The sequence below is a fragment of the Podarcis vaucheri genome (assembly GCF_965113315.1).
Source record: "Podarcis vaucheri genome assembly, chromosome: 7".
NCBI classification, from domain to species: domain Eukaryota; kingdom Metazoa; phylum Chordata; class Lepidosauria; order Squamata; family Lacertidae; genus Podarcis; species Podarcis vaucheri.
Window position 1 is genome coordinate 89,061,917 of NC_138765.1, and position 27,105 is coordinate 89,089,021.

The following is a 27,105-nucleotide window of genomic DNA, read 5'->3' on the forward strand; positions in this document are numbered from 1 at the left end:
AGACTTTTAGAAGACATCTGAAGGCAGCCATGTTTAGGGAAACTTTTAATGCTTAACAGACTACTGTATTTTAATACTTTGTTGAAAGCCGTCCCAGAGTGGCTGGGGAAACCCAGCCAGATGGGCGGGGTATAAATATATTATTATTATTATTATTAGTAGTAGTAGTACTAGGGATGGGGACTATGTGGATGGAATTTTCTAAATATACTTGATATTAGGAACAGGCCCTAACCCACCCTGCCCCAAAATCCCTCCCTTGCTGCTTAATCTCAACGAGAGTGTCCCCATCCCTGGCCCGGTTCACTAAAAATACAAACAATTATTGCGTATTATCTTCATTATTATACATATAATGCTCTATGCCTATTAGGATTACTGGTTCAGATAGGGTCCTGGTTCAATTTGGATCAGTACGGACCTGATTTAACCAGATTCAGACCCCCAAATCTGAATCAAAATTAGGCAATCCCAATCTTCAGTGGTCAGGGCCTCCTCGGATTACAGGGGAAACTTCCCAGTGTGTGCCAGAGAAATTTTGAGGTTGTCCCACGAAACGTAAGAAGACGCAGCGCCGCATTCGGAAGCGTACAATATTTTTGAAAAGGAAAAGAAAAGAGGGGAAAGTGGGAAAGAAAAAGAAGGAAGGAAAGGAATTTTGTGAGGCAAAGGCCTCCAGGGACCATAGAATGTGTTACCCCATGAAAAACAACATTGACACACAACTCCCTGCCAGGGCCGGCCCAGGGCATTTTGCCACTTGAGGCAAAACTGAAAATAACACCCTGCGCAATCTCCTCTTCCACAAGTCCCGCACTGCCACGGCCAGCTCCTCCTCCTGCTGCTGCCCAAGGAGACTGGGGACGGGCCAGGGAAGGCCTAGTGCGCTGGCAGAGGAGAAAAGGGAGGCTGGCGAAGGACAGGTGGTGGAGGAGGAGACAGCCCAGAAGTCCAAGAGGCAGTGAATGGCAAGCTTCTCAGAGGCTGGATCTGCTACCCCTCCCAGCTACCAGGAGCCTGCTGCCTGGGGCGAAGGCTTCACCAAGCCCTGGCCGGCCCTGCTCCCTGCGCATAGAAAGCAATTCCCAACTTCTGTGTGCAGGCAGCCTTTCTGTGGTGAGGCAGTTACGGTGGAAGCATCCCTCGCCTGGTTGCTATCTGCACAAAGACGGCTTAGCCATGTTCGAAGAACAGCTGATAAAGCTCTTGGACGTGGCTGAGATGGGAATGTTAACGTGTTTAATTAGAGGGAAGCCATTAGTGACATTTGTTAAGGATTGGACATTTCTTATGGACTTTTTGCGCATGAAAAGAGAAAATGAACTTGTAATATCTGTATTTGAAGATTGGAAAAATAGTGGCTTATAGCAGATAGAATGGTTGGATCTTAAGGAATGAATATCATAAGTAGCAGCAGCAAAGAGAGCCAGAAGTCCTTTTGTTTTTCTTCTTCTTTGTTTTGTTTTTTCCCTTTCTTTTCCTTTTTTCTCGCTTTCTCTTTCTTTAGTTTTCTCCTTTTCTTATCTTTCCTTCCTTCTGACTTTGTTCTCTTTCAAGACTAAGCAGCTGTTTTATCTCAGCATATTATAAAAAAGGAGGACATCCTTTACCTGCAAAGTGGCCAATTTCTAGGTGGGCTGCACAGCATGAGATTTCGGAAGGTGCTGTTCAGGACCAAGGTCAGCTGCACAAACGTTCAGCTTTCGGGTAGCCAAGTCCAGCCACTGAATCTGAACACAGGCCGCCGCTACCACCACCAAAACCTCCAAACAAAATGCTCTCTCTCCCTCTCCTTTCCAGGGGTTACCTCTTCGCAGGCCTAGAGTTTGGGGCTGAATGCTATTGTGGCCACAAGATCCAAGCGGCGAACGTCAGTGATTCGGAATGCAACATGGAGTGTAAGGGAGAAAAGAGCAACATTTGTGGTGGGGTGAACCGACTCTCAATCTACCGCCTGGAGTTGGCCCAAGAGTCTGCAAGGAGGTGTAAGTATTGACTCGTTTGGGATCGAGAACTAGGGCGGCCCAAGGGAGCAGAGCCTGGGGCTGATGGCATTGAGATCAAGGTGTCCTAATAGCTCAAGGGAAGTAACTCTGATGCTGTTGGCTATTAGGGATGTGTAGGCATGTGTCCTGCGTGGTGAGTTCCCACCTCTCCCCTCGGAAATAAAGACACGAGACACAAGAATTAGAGTTAATGGGTCAAATTAGGCCACAACTTTATTGATTACAGGAATTGGGCGGTATTGGCTTAGGCATTGGTTCTATCATCTAACCGGCTTCAGCCTGATTGCATGAAAGCCGGCACGGGTTAACCACCAGTAGGGGGAGTCTTGCTGATGCACATCAACTAGGAGCTCCCCGGGGTCACCACTTGGGGGCGTGCTGTGGGCCCACACCTCCATAGGCTTAGGACAAGGCCATGCCCCTCGGAATCCTTTATAGGAATACCCCTCAATATGTGGTGCAGGTGATGGCGCTTCCTCCTCTCTTCCATCTACAGAACAATACCAATACCAATGCCTAACCGCCAATACCAAGGAGCTGTGACGGTTTGCTACGAGGTAGGCGAAAACTAAGTGGCTGGTGCCAATCTGCCAATTGGAAAAATTCCTACCAGGCTTCTCGATGGCGACAAACCCGAGTCCATAGCAAAGTCGGAGAGCCTAGCCTAATGGGTGGGAGGGGAAACCTGAACAGCTGAGGCATGGCCAGCCCTGGCCCTAAATAGGGCCGGCCACACCTCCCGGGCCAGCCGATTGGCTGGCCAGGGGGATGACGCGTCCAAGGATTCCCCTAGTATTACGGGGGCTATCAGCCAGCCCCCGCGAGTGTGGGGAGGGGCGTGAAGCCCGCAACCCCAACTCCTCCCTAGCTCAGAAGTGGCTTTGCAGAACACTAGACCAGGGGTCCCCAAACTAAGGCCCGTGGGCTGGATAAGGCCTGAGGGACGTGTTTATCCGGCCCGCAGCGACCCCCGCTGCTTGCTGCCACCACCCACTCTTACCGATGCTGCGCTGTGTTGCTGCCTACTTTCGGGTCAGAGGAGCACTGGAAATAGCTTGTGCGTTATTTGCGCATGCGCAAGCGTTATTTCCGGTGCACATCCAGGTCAGAGGAGGCCCATGCACATGCGCACAAGCTATTTCCGGGGCTCCTCCAACCCGGAAGTGTGCCGGAAATAGCGTGTGTGCACGTGTATGGGCATGCGCTCCCCCGCCCTCTGGCCCATTGCGCAATTGGCGCTGGAGACACCGGCCCAAGGCGCGGTAAGCTTGCTGGCCCCTGCACTACACCCTCCACACTGTACCCTCACTACAGCTGCAGCTGCTACATACCCTCTGGTAATTTTACTAGGCTGTTAAAAAAAAAAAGGTCATGTGGCCAGCAAGATTAAACCACTTCTGGCACAACAGAACACCGTGATGGAAACCAGAGTGCACGGAAACACTGTTTACTTACCAGCCACAGGGGTACCTATTTATCTACTTGCACTGGTGTGCTTTCAAACTGCTAGGTTGGCAGGAGCTGAGGCAGAGCAACAGGAGCTCACCCCGTCATGGGGATTCAAACCGCCAACCTTCTGATTGGCAAGCCCAAGAGGGTCACTGTTTTAGACCACAGCACCACCCGCCTCCCTTACCTTACTGTTACTAGGCAGTAGTTAAACTATGGAACTCGCTCCTCCAGGAGTGCACAGAGATGGCTGTATGTTCTGCCTCCATGGTTGGAGACAGTTAAGCTTCTGATTAACAGTTGCTGTAAATCATCGGCAAGAAGAGAACTCTTGTGACTGGGTCCTGCTTGCTAGTTTCCTACATGCACCTAGCTGGCCACTGTGGGAACAGGATGCTGGACGATGGGCCTGTTCCAGCTGGCTCTGTGTTCTTATTTTCACAAGGAAAAGCAATGACAAACCTAGACAGCATCTTAAAAAGCAGAGACAGCACCTTGCCAACAAAGGTCCGTATAGTTAAAGCTATGGTTTTCCCAGTAGTGATGTATGGAAGTGAGAGCTGGACCATAAAGAAGGCTGACTGACGAAGAATTGATGCTTTTGAATTATGGTGCTGGAGGAGACTCTTGAGAGTCCCATGGACTGCAAGAAGATCAAACCTCTCCATTCTGAAGGATATCAGCCCTGAGTGCTCACTGGAAGGACAGATCGTGAAGCTGAGGCTCCAATACTTTGGCCTCCTCATGAGAAGAGAAGACTCCCTGGAAAAGACCCTGATGTTGGGAAAGATGGAGGGCACAAGGAGAAGGGGACGACAGAGGGCAAGATGGTTGGACAGTGTTCTCGAAGCTACCAGCATGAGTTTGACCAAACTGCGGGAGGCAGTGGAAGACAGGAGTGCCTGGCCTGCTCTGGTCCATGGGGTCACGAAGAGTCGGACACGACTAAACGACTAAACAACAACAACAAGAAAGCTTGGGTTTCAAAACCAAAGCTGAGGTCCTTTGGATGCTGCGCCATGATCTCAAATCCTACGCTTGAGGTGCGTTTGTGAACACTGGCGATCTGCAGCCTTGGATAGTTGGGACTGGAAAATGTGAAGGTGTTTGTGGGAGGGAAGGAATCCCTCCCAGAGCACTCTCAGCCGACCAATTGAGTGCAATGCAGGGAAAGGAAGGCCTAGGTGCTTGAGCTGCCTTAATGAGTTTGAAATAGGCTTTTGATCTCTTCCCTGCTCTCAAAGGCTTTTCTGCATCTCGCCTCTAATTTTGCATTCATTGCGTTCCTCCCTGTCTTCTGTAGTTAAGGAGGTGGGCCGGGAGGCTCATTAGCTGGTGCTTAAATGTCAACGGCAGAGAGGAGAATCCAGGCAGGCAGGGGAAGGGAAGAGATTATGGGGGAACCTTGGTGGGCCATGGGGCAGCTAGATCAAGCTGGCAACCTGCAGGAGGAAGCACAATTGTCCATAGCAAGCCTGCGAAGGTAAAGGCCAAAAGGTGTTTTCACAGTGCCTTTCCTACTTCCTGTGCACCAGGGGATGGGCACCTCTTCCAACCCCAGAGAGAGAGAGAGAGAGAGAGAGAGAGAAAGAGCTAATCAGAAAATGATGGGGGAATGGCATTCCCTGCATTCCCCTTTGGTGGAAAGAGGAACCTGGCTCTCACCCGCAGTTTGCCTGGCGGCCTGGCACTCGCTTCCCCGTGGAATATGAGGGCAGGCAAAGGCACTGGGTGCATGGAGCATTCCGGCTGCCACGACCTTCCAATCCTATTCTTGGAACCACAGTCAATCCTGCTAATAGGGTTGTTGTTTTTTTAACTGGGGTAAACTACAGGCGCATGCTGGAGATGAGAAACTGCGAAAACGAACCCAGCTACAAGGATTTAAAAGGTTTGGATTGAGACGGGATTTCATTCAGTGAGAGACGGTGCAGTTTTTCTCTACATTTATGATATGGCAACCCTCCCTGGAATGCAATCTACACTACAAAGGAAGAAACTGGAATGTAAATTTGGAATTTAACAAAACTGGAACTGTGTGCGTGAAAGAAAGGAACTGAGAGGGAAGTGGGGGGAATCGCTATGCTTTGAAAATATGCAGCAAAGTCCTCCCAAACCTCCGTTATTCATAAAGGAGTGTGTTTGAGATAAGGACAATTGGCCATAAATCAGTGGCAGGGAAGAAAGGAGTCTACCAGCTGCGGGAATAGAAACTTTCGGATTAACTATTTGCAGTCTGGATTCAGACCGTTCTTCCTAGGCTGGAGAAATGGCGAAGATGGCTTGTTTACTGGAAGCCAAATCACGGGATGAAGTGATGCAGTGACTTTTGGAAACTGTGAGATAACCGCTTCTCCCAAGGCGTGGCAGAAACCATCAAAAGTTGTAGGAAGGAAGAATAAAACACCATATATAGATGGGGAAACATCCTGGGGAGAAACTTGTCATGTGCAGGAAAGAATAAGGATTACAGAGTTCCTCATTTGAAACTTTATAAATTACCTGACATAACAACACGAACGAAACCACAATATTGTAGCTGTCATATAAGGGATTATTATATCTGAATGGAATACAATGGAAATTATTAAGATTTTGGAACACAGAAAAATGTAGAAGAATGAAGCCAGCAAATCTAGCAGCGAATCTTTGCAGCGTTTTGCAACAAAAGCCCCTGCATTTTGCACCCCCAATTTCATAAGATCTCTGACAGTGGTGGTAGTTTTGGGGATCATTCTGAGTTTGCATGATTTTGCCTTTAAGTGCAACCCCTGGAAGCATAAGACATACATAAGTTGCAGTCTTACTGTACAGTTACAAGGGTTGATGCTGGAGGAATAAGTTACCTTTCTATCTATTGACACCCCCACTGGTTCAGGTAACCAACAACAAGTGTTGTTGTGTTACTCCCAACACACACACACACGCCAGTGCTTTTCAAATTCAAAAATCGAAAGAGGAGCCCATTGGGTCTAACCTTAGTGACTGTTAACGATTGGTGGCCAGTGGCCATGAGAGATTAATTTTAGCTTTTGATTTGTGCAGAGTTCGTGAGAACTGTAGAATTCCCTCGAGAGAGAAAGATTGCTAAAGAGGGAGAAATCAATAGTGGAGAGCTGTGGTTTGGCATAAAAGCGGCGAAAGAGGAGCTATGGCAGCTTGCTTAGAAATATTCCGGATGTTGGTGACAGATGCAATTTTCCAAATGACAGGAATAAGAGTTTCTGTTGGCTTCATGGCTTATAGTGCTGTTAAAGAACTTGGACAAATAAATTGGAAGGGGTCGGCTTTTTCTTCATTATATTTATTTATTTATTATACTAAAATTAGCATTGCTTAAAATATAAATATAAATTAAATCCCCCATTAATAATGATGATAATGATGATGATTATGATAATTTTATTATTTATACCCCACCCATCTGGCTGGGTTTCCCCAGCCACTCTGGGCAGCTTCCAGCAAAATATAAAAAAATAATAAAATGTCAGACATTAAAAACTTCCCTGAGCCTTCAGATGTTTTCTAAAAGTTGTGTAATTCTTTATCTCCCTGACATCTGATTGGTGGGCGTTCCACAGGGTGGGCACCATTACCGAAAAGGCCCTCTGCCTGGTTCTCTGCAACCTCACTTCTCGCAGGGAGGGAACCGCCAGAAGGCCCTCAGCGCTGGACCTCAGCTGAACGATGGGGTTGGAGCCGCTCCTTCAGGTATACTGGACCGAGGCAGTTTAGGGCTTTAAAGGTCAGCACCAACACTTTGAATTGTGCTCAGAAACATACTGGGAGCCAATGTAGGTCTTTCAGGACCATTGTCATGTGGGCTCAGCAGCCGCTCCCAGTCACCAATCTAGTTGCTGCATTCTGGATTAGTTGTAGTTTCTGAGTCACCTTCAAAGGTAGCCTTTGAACAGGATTTCAGGATTCAGAATACATTTCTTCAAAGCACAATATACTCTACAAGAATCTTCCATTTAACACAATATTCAATCTACTATATAAATATACTCTCGGGGAGTGCCTGTTGCAGCCCAGAAATCAGTAGAAACCCCAAAATATTGTGTGTGTTTTTAAAAAACCAAATAGTGTCTGTCAGATGGCTGTTGCAGTTGCTCAAGAATAACCAGGCAGGACTCCAAACCTGTGTTTTACAGGTTTTATTTTGGTGCAAACTATTTACAGTGAAGAGCTCCAAAGCTCATGTCTGGCTCAATCGCTAGCAGAATCCGGGAGTGGTCCTTTTTTGGACCTCCCCTAACATAAGCGTTTCGTTACCCCAAGCCTTCTTCTTCCCTCTTTGATCCTTAGACTACTGCGCAGGATGGGTGATGGTAAGGGCGTGTTTGCCTCCTGTCCGGCTTGCCCAGGAATGGTGTTAAGGCTCTCACCAGCACCCTCTGGTCCTTGCACCTCTTCCCCACCTGGAGATGGTGCTTCCCTCCTCCCCGGAAGAGGAACTAACTGCTACGCAAGATTTTTGGAGGCTCCCTGTAACACAACTGCCCTTCTATTTCTCGCCTCTGAGCCAATGGAAGTTCCCTGACAATGTCATTTGTGAGTTTTGACCATCACACCAAAAAAATGGGTGAAGTCATGCCACAGACTCATTTTGTTCCGTTGTCTTAAATCAAAGCAGCACCCAGTATCCATAGTTTTCTGCAGTGACTCTCTGCTTGTGGAATGCTCTCCCCAGGGAGACTCCTCTGACACCTTCATTACAAATCTTTAGGCAACAGGCAAAAACATTTCTCTTCTCCCAGGCCTTTAATTAAACAATTAATTAAACTGGGGGTATTGTATTTGTTTTGTTTTTTACCATGTTTTGTATTCTTGTGCTTTTATATTGTAAACCATCCTGTGATCCTCAGATGAAGGGCAGTATAGAAATTCAATAAAGAAGAACATTAACAAATACCTTCACCCCACCTCCATACCGAGTTTGGTGATGATATATTGAGAGTTGGCCAAACCTATGCCAAAGGACGGGTGAAGTCAAGCCAAATTCACGTTTTGGTCTGCCATCTTGATTCAAAATGGCACCCAAATATTGACAAAGTCCATTGCCTCCAGCTTGGGAATGCTTGCGCCAAGTCTGACGATGATATTGCTATTCTGCCTTGGTCATGCGCTATCTGGTGTCCTGGTGTTCTGGGCACCACAATCTAAGAAGGGTGTTGGCAAGCTGGAGAGTGTGCAGAGGTGGGCAACCAAAGGATCAAGGGACTGGAAACCAAGCCTTATGAGGAATGGCTGAAGGAGCTGGGCATGTTTAACCTGGAAAAGAGGAGACTGCAAGGAGATATGAGAGCCATCTTCAAATATCTGAAAAGCTGTCACATGGAAGTTGAAGCAAAGTTGTTTTCTGCTTCTCAGGAGGGGAGAACCAGAATCAAAGGGGGAGAAACGGAATCAAATGACAAGAAAGATTTCAACTGAACATTAGGAATAACCTTCTGAGTGTTGGAGCTGTTCAACAGTTGGAACAGACCCCCTAGGAATATTGCGGATTCTCAGTTGTTAGAATTTTTTTAATGGAGGTTGGATGGCCACCTGTAAAAGATCCTTTAGCTGTGATTCCTGCATCGCAGGGGGCTGAATTAGATTATCTTTGGGGGTCCTTCCAACTCTACGATTCCATGCTTTCAGTGGCGACTGAACCTATGCCCCCCAATGGGTGAAGGCATGCCAAAGAAATGTTTCAAGCCATCAGCTTGTTTCAAAATGACTCCTGGCGTCCAAACATTGATTATGACTGCCGTCCCCACCTTGGGAAGCTTTGTGCTAAGTTTGGCAATGATAACTTGAGAGGCAGCCAAACCCAAAGAGAACAGATGGACAAAACGCTTTCCAAAAATTTATAGTAGATAATACTAATTTTTCTTTCACATCATTCTTTTTCTTCTTCTATCGCCTATGCCTGGAGCTGCCCAGGATTTTTTAGAAACTAAAAAATATTGTGTTTTTAAGTGGATGGTGTAATTTGTGAGTTCCACCACACCAAAAATGGAGTAAAGTCATGTTAAAGCCACATTTCAGTCTGCCATCTTGAGTCAAAATAGCGCCTGGTATCCAAACATCTACATAGATCCTCATCCTCACCTCTGGGACCATCATGCTAAATTTGTTGATATCTCAAGAGGCAGTCGAAACCTTGTGGGCTGTTCACACCAAAATGAAGTTTTGGATAACTGTCTTGATTCAAAATGGTGCCTGTTGTCCAAACAGTCACAAAGCCTGCCATCTCACCTCAGGAACTATTGTGCTAAGTTTGGTGACAATATCTCAAGAGGTGGCGAAACCGATGTCAAAAAATGGATGAAGTCATGTTTTGGTCCACCATTTTGATTCAAAATGTCAGCCAATGTCCAAACAGCAACAGAGAGTACTGCCCCCCTCATCTACCCTCATACTAAGTTTGGGGAAGATATCTCAAGATATATAGGACGCAGAGAAACTGCATTCCAAAATCTTTGTTGTTGTTGTTGCTGCTGCTGCTGCTGTTGATGTTTAGTCGTTTAGTCGTTTAGTCGTGTCCGACTCTTCATGACCCCATGGACCAGAGCACGCCAGGCACTCCTGTCTTCCACTGCCTCCCGCAGTTTGGTCAAACTCATGCTGGTAGCTTCGAGAACACTGTCCAACCATCTCGTCCTCTGTTGTCCCCTTCTCCTTGTGCCCTCCATCTTTCCCAACATCAGGGTCTTTTCCAGGGAGGCTTCTCTTCTCATGAGGTGGTCAAAGTATTGGAGCCTCAGCTTCACGATCTGTCGTTCCAGTGAGCACTCAGGGCTGATTTCCTTCAGAATGGATAGGTTTGATCTTCTTGCAGTCCATGGGACTCTCAAGAGTCTCCTCCAGCACCGTAATTCAAAAGCATCAATTCTTCGGCGATCAGCCTTCTTTATGGTCCAGCTCTCACTTCCATACATCACTACTGGGGAAACCATAGCTTTAACTATACGGACATTGGTTGACAAGGTGATGTCTCTGCTTTTTAAGATGCTCCAAAATCTATAGCAGAATCAAAATCAAAATGACTCAGTGAATTAAATCCACATTTCGTTTTCTTTAATTCATCTAACCCTTCTTCAGTTCATCCTATTTCCCCTTTTAAAATACCAAACCATTTTATACAGAGTTGGAACTGTTCTACCAGATTCCTGGCTATTTTAAAAATCAACAGATGCCAGAGTGCCAAAAACTGTCCGACTTTCTTTGATCTCTCATTTGAAGAAAGCTATTTGCCAAACTTTACAGAACCAATATTCTAGATTTGTGAACTTTAATTTTCATTTTCATTTTTGAATGGGGTCAATTTTCAACATATTAGTACATTATAAAAGACCAGAAAAATGGTAATTGAAAAGCTCTCTTATCAGTTGATCAATAAATCCTAGGTAATTTAAAAAACAAAACAAAACCAGGAATTAACCTACGATGCAATCCTTTGGTGTCTGCTTACATCACAGTAACCCACAGGATTTTTCACATCTCCCTCTAGAGATGTACAGTGACCCAAATATTCACCTTGCATTTGTAGCATCTGAATGAAGCCTAATCTATTTTGGATTCGCTCTGTCATTCCAGTTCGAGTCGTCATTTGGGTTAAATCTGCAAAGAGGACTGTTCAAATATTATTTCAGGAAGCCTTGATAGAGATGGTTTGGTTAACTCATGAAGTAGTGACTTGGTTTGTAGAAAGGCAGTCCAGATGTTTTGGACCACAACTCCCATTAGTCAGGGAGGGTGGGAGTTGTAGTTCAGTAACATCTGGAAGACAGCACATTGACCACCCCTGCCCAACACTGGCACATGGGCACCATAGTCCTGTTTGGGTTGGAAGAAACGGGGAGTGCCAAAAGGTATTCTGAAACACAGGGCTAAAGGTTGCCCACCCATGGCCTACAAGTGGGTGGGTGGGGAACTCTGTCAGGAAGGAAATGGTTGGCTTTGTCACATGATCCCCTGGTTGGATTCAAACGTATTTTTTGTATGTTGTGATGGTGGGTGTGGGGCCCAATGCTTGACCACATAACAACGGTCTTGAAAGACCTCCATTGGCTCTCAGAACATTTCTGAGCACAATTCAAAGTATAGGTGTTGACCTTTAAAGCCCTAAAAGGCCTTGGCCCAGTATATCTGAAGGAGCGTCTCCACTCCCATCATTCTACCTGGACACTGAGATCCATCGCTGAGGGCCTTCTGCCGGTTCCCTCACTGCGAGAAGCCAAGTTACAGGGAACCAGGCAGAGGGCCTTCTCAGTAGTGGCACCCATCCTGTGGAACGCCCTCCCCCCAGATGTCAAAGAGAACAACAACTACCAGACTTTTAGAAGACATCTGAAGGCAGCCCTGTTTAGGGAAGCTTTTAATGTTTGATGCATTACTGAATTTTAATATTTTGTTGGAAGCTGCCCAGATGAGCAGGGTCTCAAAGGATGCTTGCCAGCACAGTTTGGGAATCCTGCAGGATCATCTGTGCCTTTGACTTTGGGAGTTCAGCCATTAAATGCTTCCTTCCTTCCACTTTTGTCTCCTCTCCCGGTTAGACGGCAGCGCCATATTCCGCGGATGCTTCCGCCGTCCGGATAACATCTCCTTGGCTTTGCCTGTGAGCAGGGTCATGAGAAACATGTCTGTGGACCGGTGCGTTGACTTCTGCACGGGAAAGGTAAGCTAGCTAAGAGATGAAGGATGCTGTGTCTCAACGTCCTAAGCTTGGGTCACAAGCCTTCCAGTGTGACCAAGGATTGGAACCCAAGGGGTATGATCTTGCAGATAGAAGGAGGAGACTGTCAATGATTGGCTGCATACAAAGGAGGGAGCCACCAGCTTGGGAACCCCGAAGGGGAAAAGTTTCAGAGCCAGGATTTAGGTTCGACTCAAAATACCGTATTTTTCGCTCTATAAGACGCACCTGACCACAAGACGCACCTAGTTTTTGGAGGAGGAAAACAAGAAAAAAAATATTCTGAATCTCAGAAGCCAGAACAGCAAGAGGGATCGCTGCGCAGCGAAAGCAGAAATCCCTCTTGCTGTTCTGGCTTCTGTGATAGCTGCACAGCCTGCCTTCACTCCATAAGACGCACACACACTTCCCCTTACTTTTTAGGAGGGAAAAAGTGAGTCTTATAGAGCAAAAAATACGGTAGTCCTTGAGGGTCTTTTGAGCTTTATTTACAATCAAATCATTTCTCAGTAAAGCATCATTCATCCGCCATCTAAAAGAACCCTGCAGAGACAATTTTAATTCTGTCAACACCGCAAGAACAAGTCCTTGGGCAAATCTCAGATTTAGTCACTCACTCTTTGGGGTGAAGTCTTTAGTTAACCATATATAGTCCAGGCGACTGCACGATAGATGTGTATTTGAAAAAAAATTTAAAACCTTTCTCCATTGGATTCCTCAATCTCCATATGTCTATCAGATCAAAATTGTCCACCATCTCGAAAAACGTCTTTGGTAGCCTCCCGTCATTAGTAAGTTTTTGCCTTTGGGTTCTATCCATCATTGTTGAGACTATGCAGTTCAAATTCCCCATCAAGACAATTTTGTAATCCAAACAGTCCATAAGAGTGGCTTGTAGATTTTTTAAAAATTCTGACCTGCCCTCATTTGGTGCATAGATTCCAAGCACCAAAAGCTTTTCACCTTGTACTGTCAATTCCACTGCAACATATATTCCAACATCATCCTTCAAGATCATTTTGGGATTGAATTTCTATTTAACATAAATCACAAGGGGACATAGCTGTCAACTTACAGATTTGAAAATAAGGGACCAGCAGCCTTGAAAATAAGGGACCAGCAGCCAAAAGAAGGGACCTGTAGCCTCACCTGTTCCAGGCACTCCAATATTCCTGTCCTCCTGCAGTCTGGTCAAACTCATGCTGGTAGCTCTGAGAACACTGTCCAAACAACTTTGTAACCAGAGGTTCAACTGAATAGAATCTGAACCACATGCACCACAAGGCCTATGCAGCCTCAACTTAAGATGGATCCCCGGCCTGGCTTTGCACTGCAAAGTTTGCAGCAGCACGTGCAACAAAATGGCGTCCAGCATTCAAAAAACCCCTCAGCTTGCATTAACTAGCCACACACAAGGCATGCAAGCTCCACCCCCCCCAGTCGTTCTTAGACTTCTTATTGGGTGAGCAACACAGCCAAGCAACACAGTTGGAGTCTCCCTCCTCCCTGGCCGGCAGGGAGGGAGGGAGAGGAGCTGCTTCCTTTGAAATTTAAGGGACATCATTTAAGGGACATTTAAGGGACATCCATCAATAAGGGATAGCAGCGGGACATGGCACTGGAATAAGGGACTGTCCCTTCAAATAAGGGACACTTGACTGCTATGCAAGGGGAGAAGAAATAATAGAAACTGTGAGAGTGATCAGGAGACAGCAAATCCTATTGAACTCAGTGGGACTTAGTTCTGAGTAAAATGCTTAGGATTGCCATGTAAGGCTGCCCAGTCTTGACCCAGTTACTTGGGAGCAAGCACCATTGAATACAGTGGGACTTCCTTCTGAGTAGACAGTGTAAATCTCCATTTACAACAAAGGAATCAACGCTCCCTGTGTTTCCTAAGAAACGGCTGGCTGTGGAAGCATGGCTGTTGAAAATTTAAAGTGGATTGGTGACCTTTTCCTTCTAAATTATAGGAAGACCTTCACAGTTTCCTTCATTTTGGTGCAGGTATTCTCACCCCCCCCCCCGTAGAAACAGGACTCTGTTTCTGCACCTACACACACTGCTTTTGATTGTTCTCCAAGAAAACCGGAAAAAGGAAAGCGGAGGCAGCTTTTGTAATTCCAGGACTATCCCTGGCAAATTGGGAGATGTTGTAAACAAAAATCTGCCCTTTTCCCTTATGGGGTATCCCTTATGGGGTATCCTTACATAGGTTCCCTATTGGTAGGAGAGAATAACAGAGGCCAACCAGAGAATATTGAGAAGCAAAGCAGCTAGTAAGCTTGATCTTTATTGATCTGTTGCAACAGGGTGCTCCCCTCACCCGCAGGAGAGAGGAGGGACCCAGAAAAATGGCGTGCAAGGCCTTATAAAGACTTTTGAAATTGTCACCCTGTAGATCATGACCACCCCCAGAAACATCATACATACATCACAGAAGGGGTGTAACCTAAGACCACCCCTCAGATACATCATACCTACATCACAGAAAAGGCGGTCTTAAAACAGAAATTTGAATGTTGGTTTTCTCCCGTCCTTGTTTATCTCCTGTCTGGCAGGTTACTTGATTGGATTGCCTGGGGAGCCTGGCCAGTCTTTTGTAATGATAAATACTTAGTTCCTGGGCCAGGTCACAGGCTCACACCCTATTCATATCTTAAATGTGCCCTTAAGACAGGATTTGTGAGGAAAGAGACAATGGGGAGGTTTCCAACTTTGACCTTGTAGAGAAAACATTTACAGTGGTACCCCGCAAGACGAATGCCTCGCAAGACGGAAAACCCGCAAGACGAAAGGGTTTTCTGCTTTGGAGGCGCTTCGCAAGACGAATTTCCCTATGGGCTTGCCTCGCAAGACGAAAGCCCATAGGGAAATCTCCGGGGACCTCTTTTAAAATGCTGGTGGTCGGGAGCAAAGACCTTCGCCCACAGCCGGCCCCCAGAAGAGGTCCTGGACCTCTCCTGAAGGCCGGCGGGGGGCAAAGGTCCCTGCTCCCCCCCCGCCTGCCTTCCCGGGACAGCGGAGACTTCTCCGCTGCCCCGGGCGATCCCAAAATGCTGGCGGGCGGGAGCGAACGCTTCGCTCCCGACCCCCAGCATTTTAAAATCTTTGGGCGAGTGTCTGCAAGCCTCGCGCGCCCGGCAGGAGGTCCCGCCGGGCGCGTGAGGCTCGGGGCGGCAGCCTGTCACCCGAAGCACGGGGAGCCCTTCGGAGAGCTCCCCTTGCTTCGGGCGAGTGTCTGCAACCCTCGCGCACCCGGCAGGAGGTCCCGCCGGGCGCGCGAGGCTCGGGGCGGCAGCCTGTCACCCGAAGCACGGGGAGCCCTTCGGAGAGCTCCCCTTGCTTCGGGCGAATGCCTGCAAGCCTCGCGCACCCGGCAGGAGGTCCCGTCGGGCGCGCGAGGCTCGGGGCGGCAGCCTGTCACCCGAAGCACGGGGAGCCCTTCGGAGAGCTCCCCTTGCTTCGGGCGAGTGTCTGCAAGCCTCGCGCACCCGGCAGGAGGTCCCGCCGGGCGCGCGAGGCTCGGGGCAGCAGCCTGTCACCCGAAGCACGGGGAGCCCTCGGGAGGGCTCCCCCTGCTTCGGGCGAGTGTCTGCAAGCCTCGCGCGCCCGGCAGGAGGTCCCGCCGGGCGCGCGAGGCTCGGGGCGGCAGCCTGTCACCCGAAGCACGGGGAGCCCTTCGGAGAGCTCCCCTTGCTTCGGGCGAATGCCTGCAAGCCTCGCGCACCCGGCAGGAGGTCCCGCCGGGCGCGCGAGGCTCGGGGCGGCAGCCTGTCACCCGAAGCACGGGGAGCCCTTCGGAGAGCTCCCCTTGCTTCGGGCGAGTGTCTGCAAGCCTCGCGCGCCCGGCAGGAGGTGCCGCCGGGCGCGCGAGGCTCGGGGCGGCAGCCTGTCACCCGAAGCACGGGGAGCCCTTCGGAGAGCTCCCCTTGCTTCGGGCGAATGCCTGCAAGCCTCGCGCGCCCGGCAGGAGGTCCCGCCGGGCGCGCGAGGCTCGGGGCAGCAGCCTGTCACCCGAAGCACGGGGAGCCCTTCGGAGAGCTCCCCTTGCTTCGGGCGAGTGTCTGCAAGCCTCGCGCACCCGGCAGGAGGTCCCGCCGGGCGCGCGAGGCTCGGGGCGGCAGCCTGTCACCCGAAGCACGGCCGCCCGGAGCTTGCGGGGCGGGAGGTGGGAAGAAGGGCCTCCCCTCCCACCGCCAGCCCTCAGAACAGCCTTCTGAAGGCTGGCAGTGTAAAGAAAAGCCCCTGTCCCCCCCCCAGCCTTCAGAAGAGGTCGGGGGACAGACTGTCCCCGGACCTGGTCTGAAGGTGGTTTCCCTAGGAACGCATTAATTGATTTTCAATGCATTCCTATGGGAAACCGTGCATCGCAAGACGAAAAAACCGCAAGACGAAGAGAATTGCGGAACGAATTAATTTCGTCTTGCGAGGCACCACTGTACTTAGTTTAGGAATCAAAATGGTTCCAAGTTGGTCTTCCTGTGCTGATCTATGTATGTGCTGTTATGAACATTACCATATATCTAAGACCTCAAAATTCCTATCACAGAGACTTGGAGAGTATGAGCTTCATGGCCAAATGGGGATTCGAACCCTGGTCTCCCACACCCCACCATGGACTATCTCTGCTTTCTTACGGCACACAGTTTGGGCCTTGCCCCTGCTGTTGTCAGCCAGCTCTCTGAGGCGGCAACACAAACTCATTGTGGCGTGCCCTTTGATTAACCCAGCCTTGTTGCCTTCCTGGGTATTAAATTGCCTGTCAGGCCTCACCACGGCCTTCATAACTCTGCGTTTTAAGGCTCAAATGAGGGCACGGATGTCGTACTCCATGGGCTTTTAAGCGGCCTTCGTCCAGGTGACAAACTCGTGCATTATCCAAGTGCCACTGGGCCGTGATTTTGAAAGGGGTGCCATAAGCCTGGCTGTATAACTCTTGACTGTAGTAAATAACTCCCTGACGGCAACAGCAATTTCCACACCACTGCTTTTGGGAAGGGAGACATGAGGATATCCTCAACTCAGCTGTGCAGAAGTGGGGAAAGAAATTTGGTTTGCATTTGCAATGATGCAAACCTGCCTGGTCCACATTTCTGAGCAAAAACGCATCGACTCAATTGCACCTTCAAAATTTGCACTTCTGCAAATGTTTGCAATGCGTTATCCAGCTAACAAATGTGTGCAAAGAAGGAAGAAGGGGTACACAAAAAGTGTACGTTTGTGAAAATTACCTCCAAAAACGCATGACTTATAGGGGGATGGCTTTCAAAAATGCATCTATTAGGGGAAATTGTGTGCAAAAAAAATTTGCACATATCCGGAGGGAATGTGCAGGGAAGCAACCCTGTGAAATATACATATAATTATTTTTTTCCATAAAATTTATGTGCCTCTTGATTGTTAAAAAAAACCCAAGTGGCTTACAAAAGGAAGAAAACTATCAAATAATCAGTAAAGGTAAAGGTAAAGGGACCCATGACCATTAGGTCCAGTCGTGGCCGACTCTGGGGTTGCGGCGCTCATCTCGCTTTATTGGCCAAGGGAGCCGGCGTACAGCTTCCGAGTCATGTGGCCAGCATGACTAAGCCGCTTCTGGCGAACCAGAGCAGTGCACGGAAACGCCGTTTACCTTCCCGCCGGAGCGGTACCTATTTATCTACTTGCACTTTGATGTGCTTTCGAACTGCTAGGTTGGCAGGAGCAGGGACCGAGCAACAGGAGCTCATCCCGTCGTGGGGATTTGAACTGCTGACCTTCTGATCAGCAAGCCCTAGGCTCTGTGGTTTAACCCACAGCGCCACCCGCGTCCCTCAAATAATCAGTACAAACAGTTAAAAGCCACTATTTATAAGAAGATAATTAAAATGAATGATAATCTAAAAACAGATCAAAACACCTATAAGCATTCTACATAGCCAAGTAGACTTGTCTAAACTGAAATGTTTTTATCAGGTGCTGAAAAGAGTAGTTACTGATCTCTAAACAGGGGTGTTATATGGTCTCGCTCTTGTCAGAAACTGTATCGCAGCATTCTGCTGCCTCAGTTCAATTGCAGGGGAAGCCCCACATAGAATGCATTGGTAGGGGTGTCTTAGAGCAGCAGATGGAAAGTGCCCCTAAATTATTCAGTTCAGTTTCATAGCTTAGTGGAGATTCGAACCCAAGACCCCACAGCTGCACCCAGCACGATGAGGGCCTCCAGATATTGCTGTGGCTTTCCTTTTTTCATATTTTATTTTTGATTTTCAATAACTTAACAATTTAACATCCAAATTACTTACTTATTCATCACTTCTAGGCCAGGGGTCAGCAACCTAAGGCCCATGGGCCGAAAGCAGCCCACAGAGGTCATTTGACTGACCCACGAGCTGCACCCGAACCGAGCCGCCCACTCGCCCGCTGTGCTAAACCGGTGCAGCGCGGTGCGGGGACTCGCTTCTGCAGCGCCAAAAATCACATTTGCACAGACGCCAAAAATCCAGGGGTGTGCGCTCACGTGCACACACAATCCAGCCCACTGAGGGCTCTCTACAGGACCGATCCGGCCCAGGCAAGATAAACCATGCTGACCCCTGTTCTAGACTTCACCCCCCCTCCCAGTTTCCAATTTCTCCCCTTTTCTACCTTACACATCTTTAGTTTTCCATTCAGTTACAAGACCATTGATAACCCTAATCCACATTACTTCATAGATGCTATGTCAATCCTGCTAATGTTTTTAAGTCTTTACAGTGGACCTTAACAAAATAAAAAAATTCCTTCCAGTAGCACCTTAGAGACCAACTAAGCTTGTTACTGGTATGAGCTTTCAGGTGCATGCACACTATCTGCCAACCTAGCAGTTCAAAAGCACGTGAAAGTGCAAGTAGATAAAATAGGTACCGCTCCAGCGGGAAGGTAAACGCCGTTTCCGTGCGCTGCTCTGGTTCGCCAGAAGCGGCTTAGTCATGCTGGCCACATGACCCGGAAGCTGTATGCCGGCTCCCTCGGCCAATAAAGCGAGATGAGCACCGCAACCCCAGAGTCGGTCATGACTGGACCTAATGGTCAGGGGTCCCTTTAACTTTTTAAGGTGCTACTGGAAGGAATTTTATTATTTTGTTTCGACTATGGCAGACCAACACGGCTACCTACCTGTAAGTGGACCTTAAATATTCTATATATTCAGTCCAGTCTTGTATAAACTTTTTTTTCATCTTGGTCCCAAATTTTCACAGTCGTCTTTGCCATTTTGGCATTGTCTATCATCTTAGATGGGACGCGGGTGGCGCTGTGGGTAAATCCTCAGCGCCTAGGGCTTGCCGATCACATGGGCGGTGGTTCAAATCCCCGCGGCGGGGTGAGCTCCCGTCTGCGGTCCCAGCTCCTGCCCACCTAGCAGTTCGAAAGCACCCCTGAAGTGCAAGTAGATAAATAGGTACCGCTTTCTAGCAGGAAGGTAAATGGCGTTTCCATGTGCTGCGCTGGTGCCGGCTCACCAGAGCAGCTTCGTCACGCTGGCCACGTGACCCGGAAGTGTCTCCGGACCGCGCTGGCCCCCGGCCTCTTAAGTGAGATGGGCGCACAACCCTAGAGTCGGACACGACTGGCCTTCGGGCAGGGGTACCTTTACCTTTACCTATCATCTTAGTTATCCCTTCCTCCTTCATTGGTACATCCTCTTCTTTGCTTTGGCCTTCCAGAGGGACCACAACTTCCATCATCCTGCACCACTGGCCTTTCTGGGGGCTGGACTAGATGACCCCCCCGGAACCCTTCCACGTCTAAAGTTCATGATTCTAAGTGCACTCCTTCTCAAAGGCAATGCACAAAATTATTCTCCCCTGTTCTTCCACCAGGAATACCCACTCGCGGCACTGGCTGCCACCACCTGCCACTGCGGTTTCCCTACAACCCTCTTCACGTTGCACGAGAGAGAAGATGAGCAGCTCTGCTCCCAAAAATGCAGTGGCGAGGAATTCGAGAGCTGTGGCACCTCCAAGTATTTCATCGTTTATCAGACTCAAGTTCAAGGTAAGGTAAGGTAAAGGGACCCCTGAGCATTAGGTCCAGTCATGGCCGACTCTGGGGTTGTGGCGCTCATCTCGCTTTATTGGCTGAGGGAGCCGGCGTACAGCTTCCGGGTCATGTGGCCAGCATGACGAAGCCGCTTCTGGCAAACCAGAGCAGCGCACGGAAACGCCGTTTACCTTCCCGCCGGAGCTGTACCTATTTATCTACTTGCACTTTGAGGTGCTTTCGAACTGCTAGGTGGGCAGGAGCAGGGACCGAGCAATGGGAGCTCACCCCATCACGGGGATTTGAACCACCGACCTTCTGATCGGCAAGTCCTAGGCTCTGTGGTTTAACCCACAGTGCCACCCACTTCCCCTTAAGTTCAAGGTAGAGGGCTCATTTGTATGGAAGTGATTTGCAGGAAGAAGGTTCCTTTCTCAACCCATCTGGCATCTGCGTAGGACTGGGGAATATCCCCAGCCCACCGCCGTCTGAATCCTTAGAGAGTCAATTGTTTTTTTTAAAAAAAAAAACAAAAAAGCACCTCACCCTTTTATTTCTTTTAATTACCAAAGATATAAATTTCGCTTTGGAATGAAACAGTAATTAGTTCCGGCTTCCATCAGATACATAGCTCCGTTGGTTAGATGCAGGAAACCGCTGTTTGACTTTTGCAAGAAGCGGTTGCCCACTTCCTTTCTCCACTTCCCTCTCGTTCCCTTCTTCTTCTTGCTCTATTAACTCAGTTCCCTCTCTGGATTTGTTCATGCATTGCATTTCTATGTGTTCCATTCAGACCAATCTCCTTTTGGCTCTGTTGAAATGGATGTAAGACATTCACAATGAGTGCTGCGGATTTCAGGGGGAACAAAGTTCCAATAACTTAGGCAGCAAATCCTATGCATACTGTTACTTGCACCCCAGTATGTATGTATGTATATATGTATGTATGTATGTATACCCCGCCCATCTGGCTGGGATTCCCCAGCCACTCTGGGCAGCTCCCAACAGAATATTAAAAACACGATAAAACATCTAACATTAAAAACATCCCTAAACAGGGCTGCCTCCAGATGTCTTCTAAAAGTCAGTTAGTTGCTTATTTCCTTGACATCTGATGGGAGGCCATTCCACAGGGCGGGCGCCACTACCGAAAAGGCCCTCTCCCTGGTTCCTTGTAACCTCACTTCTCGCAGTGAGGGAACAACCAGAAGGCCCTCGGAGCTGGACCTCAGTGTCTGGGCTGAACGATGGGAGTGGAGACGCTCCTTCAGATATACTGGACTGAGGCCCTTTAGGGCTTTAAAGGTCAGCACCAACACTTTGAATTGTGCTCAGAAACGTACTGGGAGCCAATGTAAATCTTTCAGGACCGATGTTATATGGTCTCGGCGGCCACTCCCAGTCACCAGTCTAGCTGCCACATTCTGGATTAATTGTAGTTTCCTGGTCATTTTCAAAGGTAGCTCCATGTAGAGAACATCGCAGTAGTCTCTCCATCGGCCTTCATTCCAAGTAAACCAACCCGCTGGTAGGTGCAAGAACCCCTTGTGTCTCTTGCCACTCAGAGATTGGGGTGCATGCAACAATACGTTTTTAATTTTATTGTGAAATCACTTTATAGGAAGTGGTTTCTGAATGAAAAAATAATAAAGAAACTAGCAGAGACAGGCGGGGCCTTTTCGGTGTTGTCCCCTCACTTTTAGGATTCCCTCTCCAGGGAGATGTCCAAGGCCTCCTCTTGATTTACTTGGCGTTTTGTGCACTTATTCACTCCCAGTGACCACAGGATCCCTCCATTCCTAGCTAACGCCTTCATTTCGATCTGCTCACAGATAACCGCTGTATGGACCGGAGATTTTTAACGGCTCGGGCCAAGCAGTTTGTTGCCCTTGCAAGCTTTCCTGGGGCGGGCAATACCTGGGCAAGGCACCTCATTGAACTGGCAACAGGTTTCTACACTGGCAGCTACTACTTTGACGGCTCTCTTTATAACAAAGGTGAGAGGGGAGTGCTTGTTTTCTTTTGGAATTTATTGGTGTTTTTAATATAAAAAGAATCAGGAAGGGGGTGGGGGCTGAAACCCTTTCCTGTAGTGAATCCACATCTGCACCATCCATTCGAAACATTATGATAATACTTTAAACAGTCATGGCTTCCCCCAAAGAATGCTGGGACTTGTAGTTTGTGGTAGTGAGAGTTGTTAGGAGGCCCCTGTTTTCCTCCCAGAGCTGCAATTCCCAGAGTAGCTTAACTATCAGTCCTTCTTCCCAGATGACTCTGGGAATTGTAGTTCTCGTAAGGGAAATAAGGGTTTCCTAAGAAATCTTTTGAATGATGGTACTGGAGGAGACTTTTGAGAGTCCCATGGACTGCAAGAAAATCAAACCTATCCATTCTGAAGGAAATCAGCCCTGAGTGCTCACTGGAAGGACAGATCGTGAAGCTGAGGCTCCAATACTTTGGCCACCTCATGAGAAGAGAAGAGAAGACTCCCTGGAAAAGACCCTGATGTTGGGAAAGATTGAGGGCACAAGGAGAAGGGGACGACAGAGGACGAGATGGTGGGACAGTGTTCTTGAAGCTACCAGCATGAGTTTGACGAAACTGCAGGAGGCAGTGGAAGACAGGAGTGCCTGGCGTGCTGTGGTCCATGGAGTCACGAAGAGTCAGACATGACTAAACGACTAAACAACAACAAGAACAAAGAAATCTCAGCACCCTTAACAGGCCACAGCTCCCAGGATTCTTCGTGGGAAGCCATGACTATCTATGGTCTCTTGAACACTCTTGAACAGCTCTTATTGTCAACAAGTTCTTCCTGCTGTTTAGGCAGAATTTCCTTTATTGTCAGTTGAAGCCACTGGTTTGGGTCCTACCCTCCAGAGCAGAAGAAAACAAGCTTGCTCCTTCTCCCAGGGCTGAGAGCCACTGTGAAACAGGCTGACTTCAGACCCTTTTGTGTGAATTGCGATCGGTTGCCTGGAAACTAACTGCTATACTCCCTTGGAATTTCTGCATCATCAGAGCTTTAAAATATCCATGGTATACAAAAGCAGATCAGTTAACAAGAGGAGTCTTCCTGGGGAACCCAGGGAAGAATCCTCAAGGCCAACTCAGAATACCAAAGAAAAGCCCCATTACATCAATCAATCTCCGATAATCTCCCAGAGAGGCGAGGGATGTGCAGAGACTTCGGCTTATTGGCACAGTCAGGGCCAGCTACATGCAGCTTGTTTGTGACCATAAAACCAGCTAGGAAGAGCAGGGAGCAGGATTAACAGCCTTAAACAGAGACATGCAAATTGAGAAGTAAGAATATCTCTGGAAGCATGTCTATTAGGTTTAATAGGAATGGAAATCAAAATGGGAGACCAAAATCTGTTCATGTATGCTACGGCCGCTGCAAGAACCCTCCTGGCCCAAAGATGGAAAACACAAGACATACCAACCATTCAGGAGTGGCAGGTGAAGTTGACAGAATACGCAGAACTTGCCAAATTGTCAGGGAGGATCCGGGACCAGGAAGACCAAAGATACCAAAATTTATTGAATATTTAAAGGAGAATTGTAAAGAGGTCAAGACACTAGCAGGATTGACATAATACCTTCAGTGTATAATAGTACTATTGTGAGAATGATGTGCGTGATAGAAAGGGTTAAATATACCAATTGCAGGGAGGGAGGGGAGTCGCGACTCGGCAGAGTCAAAGGGAATGTATGGCATTAATATGGTTTGTTGGGAAAGAATATGTAAGGAAAACAATAAAAATTTACTTGGGGGAAAAAAGAGAGAAGTAAGAATATCTTCAGATCCTGGTGTGAAAGAGGCCAAATGTTTTGGGGAGTGGGGAGCAGTCAGTTTAACCTCTCACACACACCCCCGGTATGTTTCTGTCAGGACTGCTCTCCAGTAACAGAGTTAAGCACAATGGTGATCACTCCAAGCATTTTAAAATTTGGTTAGGTTTGCATCTGCCCTCATCCACTTTAAAACAAACATTCCACATCAAAATACTTAGGCTAGAATAAATCACAGGTGCTTAGCATCTGTGTTTCTAGGTGTGTTACTTGGTTTCCAGAAGTTCCAGCATACAAGTCTCCATATATCGGCAGTAAAATCAAAATGGGGAAAAAAAGGTTCAAAATGACTTAAAAAGAAAAGTACTTGGTTTCCTTACAAAAAGGTTCATATAGTTTTTGGGTTAGCAAAGATCCAGGCTGTAAAATCTTCCTTTTATATAACAGTTAAAAAGAACAAAGCCTCAAAGTGGTTTACAAAAAACTCACTCAGTGAGCTTCAAAGCTGTATTGGGTGTTCCATGACATCATAGCAGCAACACCAATGGCTGGAGACTGTCACGGGAGAGAAGGGTCAGGTGACAGCTTTCGGCTTCAGTTGTGAGTGGAGAGAGAGATAGAGATGAGTTGGGTTTTCTTAAGACTCCTCCAGCTCAGTCATAATCCTATGACAAAGCTGGTCATTTCACCCCGAGTCTTCCTACTGTTTGAGAAGACTCCCTGGCAGAGCAGTACAGTAAATCTCTCTTACACACAGGCACTCTGCTTGTTTGGGCAAGAAAGAAATCTATTACAAATGGGCCTTTCTCCAGAGCAAATACTGCAGCTCAAAGCTTTTTGGAATAATGCAACACATTTCTCCATCTTGCGTGGAGATGTGTGATTGTATGCTTTGGGTTGGATCATCATGCCCTCGCTGATTCAGAGGCCATCTTTCTTTCCGTTCTTGTGGGAAATTATTTACAGAGTTAATATTTCATGGGCAACAAACTCATCGTTTACTTCTCCCCCTAAGGCGGTTTAAGGGACAGGGAAAAGGCAGCCCACGTGAATGAAAGGTTGGTAGAGGAAATTCCTCACTGTAACAGGGAAGGTTACAGTGGTGCCTCACAAGACGAAAAGAATCCGTTCTGTGATTCTCTTCGTCTAGCGGTTTTTTCGTCTTGCGAAGCAAGCCCATTGACGGATTAGCGGATTAGCGCTATTAGCGGCTTTTAGCGGCTTTTAGTGGCTTATCTGCTGATCAGATCAGCTGATAAGCGGCTTAGCGGCTTAGAAAAAGGGGGGGAGGAAAAAAACCCAGCAGGAACTCGCAAGACATTGTCGTCTTGCGAAGCAAGCCCATAGGAAATTCGTTTTGTGAAGCACCTCCAAAACGGAAAACTCTTTCGTCTAGCGAGTTTTCCGTCTTGCGAGGCATCCGTCTTGCGGGGCACCACTGTACCATTCTATTCTGTCTCAGGCAGACCACACCTGGACCCCGGTTTCCAGTTCTGGTCACGCCAGTTTAAGGAGGACCAGCTGGAATGTGTACAGAAGAGGGCAACCAAGATGATGATAATAAATTTTTATTTATTTATAAATTTTTATTTATACCCCTAGGGACGCAGGTGGCGCTGTGGGTTAAACCACAAAGGCAGGACTTGCCGATCAGGAGGTCGGTGGTTCGAATGCCCTCGGTGGGGTGAGCTCCCGTTGCTCGGTCCCTGCTCCTGCCAACCTAGCAGTTTGAAAGCACGTCAAAGTGCAAGTAGATAAATAGGTACCGTTCCAGCGGGAAGGTAAACGGCGTTTCCGTGTGCTGCTCTGGTTTGCCAGAAGCGGCTTAGTCATGCTGGCCACATGACCCAGAAGCTGTACGCCGGCTCCCTCAGCCAATAAAGTGAGATGAGCGCTGCAACCCCAGAGTCAATCACGACTGGACCTAATGGTCAGGGGTCCCTTTACCTTTACTATTTATACCCCGCCCTTTCCCGTTCAGAAAACAAGTCTCAGGGCAGCTAACAACAAATTTAAAACACTTAATCGATGCAACAAAAAACAGTATAAAATACAGTATAAAATGTGGATAACGATAAATTCAGAATTCAAAAATCAATTTAGGGGGAAATTCCATCCAATAAACATTAGATGATCACCAGGGCCAGCTGGCTAAATTAGTCCTATTTGGACCAGCGAGGAGACTAGGGGAGAATTAGCTGTGGGATCCCAGAGCAGGTAATCTTCATAAAAGGGGAGGGGGAGGGAAGGAAGGAAGGAAGGAAGGAAGGAAGGAAGGAAGGAAGGAAGGAAGGGGAATAAAAGATCAGGCTAAGTTCAAATTGAAAGCCAGGTGGAATAGCTCTGTCTTACAGGCCCTGCGGAAGGAAGTTAAATCCTGCAGGTCCCTGGTCTCATGGGACAGAGCATTCCACCAGGTCGGAGCCATCACTGAGAAGGCCCTGGCCCTGGTGGATGATGAAGAGTCTGGAAACCGAGCCATATGAGGAATGGTCAAGGGAGTGGGAGATGTTTAGCCTGGAAAAGAGGAGACTGCGAGGAGATATGAGAGCCATCTTCAAATATCTGAAGGGCAGTCATATAGAAGACAGAGCAAGCTTGTTTTCTCCTGCCCCAGACAGTGAGACCTGAACCAATGGATTCAAATGATAAGAAAAGAGATTCCAACTAAACATCAGGAAGAACTTCCTGATGGTAAGAGCTGTTTGACAGTGGAACAGACTCCCTCAAAAGATGGTGGACTCTCATTTCTTGGAGATTTTGAAGTTGTTTTTGATTGCTGCATTACAGGAGATTGGACCTTGGGGTACCTTCTAACTCAATAATAACAATAATAACAATAATAACAATAACAACAATAACAACAATAACAACAATAATAACAACAACAATAACAATAATAACAATAATAACAATAATATATTTATACCCTGCCCATCTGGCTGGGTTTCCTCAGCCACTCTGGGCAGCTTATAGCTTCTGGGTCATGTGGCCAGCATGACTAAGCCGCTTCTGGTGAACCAGAGCAGCACACAGAAACGCTGTTTACCTTCCTGCTGGAGCGGTATCTATTTATCTACTTGCACTTTCACGTGCTTTCGAACTGCTAGGTTGGCAGGAGACTCCTTAGGGTAGTGATAAAGCGGGATATCAAATCCAAAC

At 47.7% G+C, this 27,105-nt stretch overlaps 1 protein-coding gene across 1 annotated transcript in view; it reads left to right on the forward strand.

The window, feature by feature from the left end:
• WSCD2 (WSC domain containing 2) overlaps positions 1 to 27,105 on the forward strand; it is a 103,077-nt gene that overhangs the window by 62,433 nt on the left and 13,539 nt on the right. Inside the window, exons 4-7 of the mRNA XM_082230143.1 lie at positions 1,801 to 1,985; positions 12,005 to 12,126; positions 19,986 to 20,160; positions 21,978 to 22,142. Coding sequence (XP_082086269.1) covers positions 1,801 to 1,985; positions 12,005 to 12,126; positions 19,986 to 20,160; positions 21,978 to 22,142 — 647 coding nt within the window. The remainder of the gene's footprint in view (positions 1 to 1,800; positions 1,986 to 12,004; positions 12,127 to 19,985; positions 20,161 to 21,977; positions 22,143 to 27,105) is intronic.